The sequence below is a fragment of the Salvia splendens genome, unplaced genomic scaffold (genome assembly GCF_004379255.2).
Source record: "Salvia splendens isolate huo1 unplaced genomic scaffold, SspV2 ctg552, whole genome shotgun sequence".
Lineage (NCBI taxonomy): Eukaryota > Viridiplantae > Streptophyta > Magnoliopsida > Lamiales > Lamiaceae > Salvia > Salvia splendens.
In genome coordinates, this window is record NW_024599210.1 from 1 (window position 1) to 9,977 (window position 9,977).

The following is a 9,977-nucleotide window of genomic DNA, read 5'->3' on the forward strand; positions in this document are numbered from 1 at the left end:
GTCAATTCATAAAAAAAAGAGAGCTGTAGGAGAAAAGGTTGAATTCGGATTTGCAGAATACCTGGAGTGTTTATTTTGGTGGCTAAGGTGAACATTATCTAGTTTTTGTATGGATATTAATGGGCTTAGGGTTCTGTAAGGATGTTTCACCATGTCTGAAGCAAATATGCAAGTTGATAAGATGTGTTGGCGGAAGAGAATCACTAGCATCAAGTTGTTTTGGGAACACAGAAATGAGAAAAATCTGTGCTTACATTTTATTCAACTGTTATATGATTTCTAGTTTTATTATTACATCTTTTTCATGAAGTCATGTCTTGATACTTCGATCTTTCTGATTGTTTTTTTCTTCTTTCTTTGCACTAGTAACTGTACACGGTCAAGTGGAGGCTCTCTTTAAGATACAACATGCGGATAATGTTATTATAAAAAGTCTGAGAGCAAGTGAAAGTGACACGGTAGAAAGCATCCGAAGCCTGGTAATCATATTATCGAAAAAAACTAACCTGTGTCTAGAACGTTCCTGTTTTACTTTGGATTCTTTGAGATGTCCAGCTCCCACTGAGAATATTTCAGCCAAGGTTCTCTTATAGCAAGGCTAATGCAATGAATTTCTGCTAACTTTCCGGTTGTCATATATCTATTACTAGTTCTTTTCAGCATGCCAAATTTTCTGTATACTTCTTATGCAGTAAGTTGATGTGTTCACAAAATAAGCAATTCTGTAACAATCTTATGTAGTAAATTCTCTTGCATCCTAATTGGAGTTGTAAATGTTTTGCAATTTCAAAAGAAAATGAGGTGGATTATCACATGCCTCTTCTTTAGATGATTGTACATTTATATATAATTTGAAATCTTTCTTGGGTTGTAGTTCACAGAACGAAAAGATATCGAAGATTATAAACTATCAGTGGCGTACGCGATGGATCAGAAACCATCGAACTTTGAGGTTGTCTTATATCTGTTAGTTCTTATTTATGCACACCAAATTTGTGTATACTTATGCCGTAAATTGACATGTTCACAAAATAAGCAATTCTGTAAAAATAAGTCATTGTATCTATCCATGATTAGCTGGGCATACCCTTTATCTGTTGCATCCTAATTGGAGTTGTAGATGTTTTGCTATTTCAAAAGAAAATGAGATGAATTATCACATGCCCATTCTTTAGATGATTGTACAATCCATATATCATTTGAAATCTTTCTTGGGTTGTATAGTTCACAGAACGAGAAGATATGGTCGAAGATGAGAAATTATCAGTGGCGTACGCAATGCATCAGAAACCATCAAATTTTGAGGTTGCTTACTTTTCTATCACAATTTCTTCATTGATTTGTTTATTCTACAGATTGTATCTTCATTACAATGCTGATAAGGAGTTGAAAGCGGGTGACAGAAGTGCTCTAGATATGATTTATTCAAAAGAAATATATTGCACCTTGTCCATGGTAAATATGCCGAATAGATTTGAAACCGGAAATAAGAATATAAATAGATAACTATTTCCTTTTTCGAGGAAAGTTCTTTTTCCTATAAGGAAAGCTTCGGCCAACAATTGCTGTTTAATACACAGTATTTTTCAATGATAATCCCCTCATCTGACCTAAAGGATTATGTATAAACCTATCAAGAAAGACTGAAAGACAATAATTTATTGAATATAATGAATGATTAGAAGGTGCATTTGTTGTCTTTCTATGTAATAACTAGTAAGTTGTAACTGATGTCCACTACTAAGCCATTCTCCCTCCCTTACTTATTCTCCAACACTCCATGGTCAAGAAACTGCCCAGCCAGTAACTCCTTGCATTGCAGTTTGAAGGTTCAGTTTTAACTAATCACTATATGGAGATTGAATCTCACTTCCACCTTGATTTCTTAAGAGAGTTACTTATAAGCATGCAATAATGCAATGTGAACTCCATTCTAAGCATTATTATTATCATCCGTATCTGATATAATCAATTTCATGGCATTTGTTGAAGATTGGCATCGTCGTTCTACTCACATGCTTCGCCTTCTTGTACTTTGCGACGTTGATTCTATCACACATAAGGTATTCATCTACCGCTTGACATTACGCATTTGCAATTGTTGCATCCTTGCTCATATTCATGAAAGTGGTTGGATATCGGAAATTATGCATTGTTGGAAAACTAACATTCAATTATCTGGATATTGCATGTTGACAAAATTCCTCTAACAGGGCTTTGATATCTTTGATCACAATATTGGTGGTAAGGGTGGGTCTGTGGATGATGAAGAGTAAGGCATTAGATGCTGCAGAAGAGTGGATTAAGAGTACTCTTCTTTACTTAAGCTTCTGTTTTCTTGCCGCTATCAAGGAGTATGTTCTTGATCGGTGTTGGAGGTGGCTTAAAGTCATCTATAAGGCTTTCCCTGGCCTATGTGATTCTCTTTTTTTTTTTTTTGATGGTTCAATCAATAAAATTTAAAAGAAAGTGGTACAAGCAGACACGGGTATACCCGAGGGATACATGCCAAAGAGCCGAAGCTATAAGGCCGATGGGGGGGGGAAGTAGGCTCTTGGGCGATGGAGCCCTAAGAGTTGGATACATGAGGCCGAGCCCCTTACGAAATAAAACACTCACACCAAGTGAGAGGACAGCGTCCGCGTCGCAGATATTAGTTTCAACTGTGAAATTACATGTTGAGTTGACATGGAACTCTAAGAGGCTTCTTGGTATGATGTAATGGAATAAGGAGGGAATGGAATGGAGATGAGAATGAAATGAGAATGTGCTTGGTGAATATAAGGAATACAAATGGAATGGAATTGTGTAGTATGTGTAAAGTGTGCATATAGCATGTGAAGTGTGTGTATGCAATGTGTGTAGTGTTTGCAATGTGGGTAAATTTAATAATAATTGTAAAATTTTAGCTTTATTATTAAATTTAATGTGTGTGAATTTAATAATAATTATAAAAATTTAGCTTTATTATAAAATTTAATAATTATAAAAATTGAGTGATATTGAATTTAAATATAATATAATAATTTGTTAAAATCTAAAATCAGAAGAAAAAAGAATGAAATGGAATGACCATTCCTTAGCTAAGGCCATCCACAATAGAAATAACCCAGCAATAACTCAGTCATAGCCTAGCCACTATCACATCATCAAAACAAGCAAATAGCCCAGCAATAGCCCAACCATAGCCTAGCCACATAATATCCACATCACTATTAATTTAAAAAATGAAATGAAATAATTAACAATCACACAATATACGAAATTTAATTTACGAGACATATACGGGAAAAGTTTAATAATAATATTAAAATTTAAAAAAGTACAATATTTTAAAAAATACATTAATTTTTTAAAAAAATACAATAATAAAAAGGAGTGCCAATTCACTCCTCGTCTCCGTCGTCGCCGCCTCCGTCGCTGTCGCCACCATCGCCGCCGCCGCCGCCGCCGGTCTCCCTCCGTGCCGCCTCCAAATCCTCCTGCATGCTCAGGAGCAATGTTTGAAGCAAACTCTTCTCCACGGGGTCCACCGCCGCCCGCCATTCGGCCATCGTCTTGACCATCTGAGCGCGCGTTTGTTGACGCGCGAAGAATTTGAGATCCGCTGTGGATTGGCCAAGGGGGGATGCCGACTGGACCTCCTGTGAACCCCCGGCGACCCCCATCGCCTCCCGTTGAGCCCTCCTGTGCCCAACCGGGCGAGTACGGCGAGCAAACGAACGAGGGGTCGGGACCTCCTGGGCCGTCTCTGGGAGGTCGTGGGAACCATCGCTACTGCCGCTGAAATCACCGGAATAGTTCAAACCGTTGCTTCTTCGGCCAGCCAGAGTCGACACCTACTCGGAACTTCTCGGAGTCGTTCAGCACAAGATAGCAGTTCCAGTAGGTGAATTCCTTGTACACCCCCCTTCAGGGGGAAGGCTTTCTCTGCTATCCTCCTGCAGTCGTCCTCCGTTTGGCCAGTGCTCATCATGCGGAGGGCGTTGGTGTACAAGCCCGAAAATCGGGAGACCGCACCCCTGATTCGGTCTCACCTCTTCCGGCAATCCTCCCCATTGCGTGGCCTCCCATCCGGGCAAAACCTTTGGTAGGCTGCTGCTATCTTGCCCCACAAGTTGACGATCCTCTGGTTGTTCGAAACGAGAGGATCGTCGCAAACACTCACCCACACCTTGGACAGCGCGACGTTCTCCGTGTCCGTCCACCTCCTCCGTACCGCGTTGTCGTCCTCACCCGGCTGCGAGGACTCGCCGACCCTTTTCCCCTTGCCTTTCTTCTTTGGGGCGCCCCGACCCCGCCCTGCGCCCCCCGTTTGAACGGGAGCATCCGGAACACCGGAAAGATCTATCCCCAAGTCATCGAAGGAGAAAGTGTCAAACTGGGCCGCAGGCGCAGCCTCCGTTGGCGTCGATGTGTGCGACGAACCAGTCGAAAAATCAAAACTGGGGCTATAGACGTCCCCCGGCGTCCCCTGTGTCGCGGGCGTCCCCTGCGTCGCCGATACCCCCCCGGGCATCATCTGCATCCCGGGTGCCCACCCCGGCATCTGGACACTGGGTGCCCACCCCGACATCGCCGGAAACGCCCCCGGCGGACTCTTCCCCGCTGGTATCCCGGGCATCATCTGCTGCCACGGGTACATGTTGTAGTATGGGTGCATCTGACTCGGGTGCATCTGACTCTATCCACCTCCCACGGGGATCGGGGGGAGTTTGAGATCCGCTACTCCCTGAAGTAGGCTCGTTGTTGAGATCCATTTACCGTTATTGATCTTGTACAGAAATTTAGATAGAGAGTACTCGTTAATAAAAGTGGTGCGAATGAAAATGACGGGCAAGTCGCGTATATATAGTGTTTCGGAAAAAAAAAAAAATTAAAAATTCGCGCTAGGCGGTGCGCTAGGCGATCCGGACGCTGCAATAGCGCCTAGCGGATCGCCTAGCGCCGCAGAACTGCCGAGCGCTAGGCGGTTTTTTTTTCGCGAAATCCGCTAGGCGGCTGCAATAGATCGCCTAGCGCACCGCCTAGCGCCGGCGCTCGGCTAGGCGGTGCGCTAGGCACTATTGTGGATGCTCTAAGCACCATATGTGACTGACAGCAGATCTGATCAGAAACTAGTTTGCAGACACTATCATTGCGAGACACAATTTGTACTGTATCTAAATGTGTTTCATTAAGTAAAAATAAATTTTTTTGATAAAAATTGAAAATTAATATGAAAATCAAGATAAGAACTGAAAAGTAATGCTCCCTCCGTCTCCCAATAATTATCCACTTTAATTCCAACACGGGTTTTAATTAATGTAAAGGAAAGTAAGTTGAAAAAGTTTATGGCATATGGGTCCCACTTTATATATTGGTTTTATAATAAAATTTGAGTGAAATGAGTGAGTGGAATGTGAGGTCTACTTATTATTTATGGTAAAAAGTAAAACTGGACAATTAATAGGGAATAGACGAAAATGATAAAAGTGGACGATTAATGGTGGGACGGAGGGAGTAGTATATATGAAAATCAAGAAAATTAGATAGCATAAATATTGGGTTAGTGTAAAATCAAATTAAAAGATTTTGAAAATATAAAAATATCTAGATCAAACCAAAATCCTATTCTAGGCAAAACACCCCTATTTTCAATTCTAAATTCCCTGCCCATAGAGCTCTGATTATACGATTATCGATTAATCAATAACTGAAAGATCTGCTATGTTCCGAGTCTTGAACTGCAAGTAGTTCTTCTCTGGACTTTTGTCTCAACATTCACTGAAAATTTAACAGAATTAAGATCAATATCTATAACACATAACATGCTGCATAGCTTTGTGGATGCCAGGATGAGTTCTAAAACTGAAAATTAAATCTCCGTCATTTCTTGGAAGTATAGAAACTTCCCATCTCTTCCTAAAATGATGAAGAACACCACCAAATTACAACAGCAAAATCAAATTCTTCACATGTTCACCATGAATAGCAGAGATCTAAATGCAGGTGAAAATATGTCAAGACTAAACCAACTAAATCTGAAACTGGAGATTACTGAGAGAGGTGTAAACTGATTAAGAACAAACAAAGAGTTCAAAGGAATTAAGAGTCTCAGTTCATAAACACAGCAGGCCGATTAGTAGATGAGGCAATAAATTGTAAAATTCCAAAGCAGTGAATAAATTTCAAGAGGATGAACCCAAGTCATACTATAAATTATAAGCACCAATTACTCCACTAACCATGCTTTAACTCAACTACACGCAAAAAGCATGTAAAACATATATGCAACAAGAATTTAAAGGAGTACATGTCTATTTTCATTCTCAGATTCTGAATCCAAGGATAATGTATAATTTCATATCATATGACTAGTAATTCAGTAGCATTTTCAATTTTCTCTCATCTAAAACACTAATAATTTCCAACCAAAACTCGACAGCAATGTTCTAAAGCTTTTAAAAAAAACATCCTTCTGGAAACATATTACTAGTAGTGGTAACCAAAGAGTAGATGTATCCACAGATACGTGGCAAAAGGAAGGAAATATACTATGAAGACAGTTTACTGAAGCCTAAGAAACCATTTCCACACCATCAATAGATAAGTTTCTCGCCCAAGAATGAAGCTATATCGTGTTTCTACCAGAGGCAAACTAATAGTCGATCAAAGGACTAACTGTTAATTGCTTATTTTTTAGTATCTAATTAACTTCCATAAGGATATGAAAGAAAAATACTACTCCCACCGTCCCAACTAAGTTGAGTCAAAACTTTTGGGCAGAGAGATTAAGAAATTGTGTTGAAAAGTAGGAGAGGGGAATAAAGTAGGAAAGATAAAGAGAGAGCAAAGTAGGTGATGGAATAAAGTAATAGTGATTGAATGTTTTGTTTTTTGTCAAAAAAGGAAATGACTCAACTGGACATCCCAAAAAGAAATACGACTCAACTTAGTTGGGACGGAGGGAATAATAATTAAAGGTGATGGTTCCACAAGTTAACCTATGCCCTCAAGGTACACCCTTCTTCTTTTTGTTAAAGTCCAACTCCCCTCAATATTAGAAAATTATTTTATAATAAGACAATGAGACTTTGAGCCGTTAGCTAATGCATTTCCATGTCATGCTATCATCTGTCATCAGATTCTATTTTCTCATCTAGACCTTAACAAATAAGATAAGAAACAAGGGGGGGGGGGGGGGGCATGTTTTTGTGGTCATGCTTTGCTTATCCAACTCAAGAGTATATCTTTTCAGTCCCCTGAGCATGTGCATCAGTTTAGGATGAATCCCTGATACTTTAGATTGATTGCTTACTTAGCTCAATAACATTCAAGGTGACAGAGATATAGCATAAGCTTTCAGTTCGGTGATTCTTAATACTAGAAGCAACGACAGGCTAATTTCGAGGACAATAACCCTAGTGTTCGCTAATAAGATTATGACATCTCCCTGAAAGAGCCAAAAAAACATTCAAGTCAAAAACATGGGCTCGACAAGATCTCAAATAGATGATATACGAGCCAAAATAATCCCATTCCTTAAAACTATACATAGCCAGTGGAAAGCATTAATATCTTTACCTTCTTAAAGTATCTTTGTAATCTAGATATGAATCACCAGAAACACGATGACAAACAACAGATACCAAAGAATAGGCCAAACATCGACTCAAGTAGAAAGCTATCTGATTTTTAATCCTTACATTTTCCCCCTTTGCCTTAAAAAGCAGCACCAGCAAACAGATAGCAGTTAAAGGGATGACAAATCAGAGAAATAACTCTGAATCATAAGGAACTCCACTAAACAGTTTGCAGTCAAAGAGCACCAAATTACAAATGTTAGATCGCCAAACAGCAAAGAGAAACAGCAGGCATTGCATCCCAGTTTTCATTCAACCATTTAAGATGCAATCAACCAGAAATTTCCTTCACAATTGAATTGATTGAGCCTCAATAGTGAACATGTAAAACAGTAACCACCAGAATCTTTATAATCTCAAAGCCGCAAAAATTTCCAAGCCTTATTCTAAAATCGATCAAAATGAACCCTTTAATTGCATCAGGATATCTAAAATGTGTGTATAAAACTAATGGGCAATACTACAAACAGTTAGTGGGCATCCGAAAACCTCACATTGAAAATACGAACTTTACTCTATTCATCATCGTCGCGCTTCTTGGGCTTGCGGTAATTCTCCTCGATGTGCTTGGCGATCACAAGGCCAGTGTTGAAAAGCTTACGAACATTAGGAACGTTGTAATTCTGGGCTATGTAAACTCCGCATGCTGTCCCAACAATGAATGAGACGCCGCTCTTTATGATGCCCATTTCTTCTTCGGCTCTTCCCTTTTTCCTCAGATACAGATTTTCTGAAGGTGGAGACGAGAAAGGGTTACAGTCAATAATTCTTGCTGGGAAAAAAAATTCAGTAATTGAAACGCGGGCACGGAATCACAAATTAAATCTAATTTTGTTTCCTCACAACTAGGTAAACAAAATAGATTTAAATGAATCAGATCACTATTCAGCTTATTCAACTTCCAAATTAATTCCAAATTAATCGTACAACTGTTTTTAGTCACTTCTTTCCGTTTCATGAACTAAAAAAATAGTTTAAAATATCATAAAACGTATCACGGTTGCCCGTAATAAAATTTTGATGAAAATATTTTATTTGACTCAATTTGGAAAATACCAAACAAAGTACAAAGTTTGTGATGTTCCTAGGGTTTTCCAAGTGCTTATAAATAGTGTGTCTCATTGTTTTGACTACGATTAATGATTTACTCCCTCCGTCGCAAAAGAATATGCATTTTGAATTCAACACGAGTTTTAATGCAAAATTGGTAAAGTAAGAGAGAGGTAGAGAGAAAAGTAATTAAAGTATTGTTATTCGAGAATGAGTTCTACCTCATTAGAGATTTTTTTTTCCAAAATTAGAAAGTGCATATTCTTACGGGACAGACTAAAAAGAAAAAAAAACGCATATTCTTATGGGAAGGAGGAAGTATAATATTATTTACGTTTTCAAGAAACTGGAGTTTCTTTGAATTCCTCTCAGTTCAGTCATTCACTATATGTTTTTGCATCATCAATTGTGCATTAAAACTCATGCCGTCCCAAAAGTTTCTATTTTTATGGGACAAAGAGAGTATGCGTTATCGTTTATAACATACTCCCTCCGTCCCAATATGTGTGAAATATTTGGATTTCGGCACGAGATTTTATGTGGTATTGTTTTGTGAGTTAATGAAGAGACTATAAAGTAAGAGAGATGAAAAAGTAGAGATGATAGTGTTTCAATTTTAGGACACATTTTATTTTTAATAGAACAACCCAAAAAGAAAACGTTTTATTTTTAATTAGACAGATGAAGTATATCAATAAACAAAACATATTTTATGATGAAAAAAATTCTTTTCAATAATACTACCTCCGTCCCACAGTAAGAGTTCATTTTTGCCATTTTAGTCTTTCCCACAATAAGAGTCCACTTTTACTTTTACTATAAATGGTAAGTAGGTTTTACATTCTACTAACTCATTTCACTCACATTCATTGTGAAACTAGTAAATAAAAGTAGGACCCTTACTCCACTAACTTTTTCAACTAACTATTCTTTTAATTTCTTAAAATTCGTGTCGAGTCAAATGTGGACTTCTATTATGGGACGAATGTAGTGAATTAAAAAGGATACAACAAAACATGCTTTATAATATAAACTAGTCTAGGTGTTTTTTTTTGTGATTTTCTAGGTGAATTCCATGTAAATGTGGTGGAGTGTTGGGGTGGATTTAAAACATTCTAACTAGCTAGGTAGCCAAATGATATATCATAACATTATATCACCATCGATCAATCCAATTTATAAGGACAACAACTAGTAATGACATGCAACACACAAACAACAACAATTTGAAAGGAAATGTAAAAAATAAAATAAAAACAATTCAGTATAGTAAATATTGTGTAGAAGACAAAACATGGCATA

At 38.1% G+C, this 9,977-nt stretch overlaps 1 protein-coding gene across 1 annotated transcript; it reads left to right on the plus strand.

The window, feature by feature from the left end:
• The first annotated feature begins 6 nt into the window (after positions 1–6).
• On the plus strand, positions 7–2,814 carry LOC121790574. The gene is made up of 5 exons (XM_042188762.1): positions 7–479; positions 875–952; positions 1,225–1,305; positions 1,993–2,063; positions 2,214–2,814. The coding sequence occupies exons 2-5, from the start codon at positions 926–928 to the stop codon at positions 2,461–2,463; spliced, it is 429 nt and encodes a 142-aa protein (XP_042044696.1). The 5' UTR covers positions 7–479; positions 875–925; the 3' UTR covers positions 2,464–2,814.
• Positions 2,815–9,977: the final 7,163 nt, after the last annotated feature.

Bases quoted from the DNA above. Each gene is read 5' to 3' on its own strand.
- LOC121790574 (XM_042188762.1), top strand. From the start codon at position 926: ATGGATCAGAAACCATCGAACTTTGAG. The intron at 1,306-1,992 runs GTTGCTTACTTT...CATTTGTTGAAG, and splicing joins AGAAACCATCAAATTTTGAG to ATTGGCATCGTCGTTCTACT. The intron at 2,064-2,213 runs GTATTCATCTAC...TTCCTCTAACAG, and splicing joins TTGATTCTATCACACATAAG to GGCTTTGATATCTTTGATCA.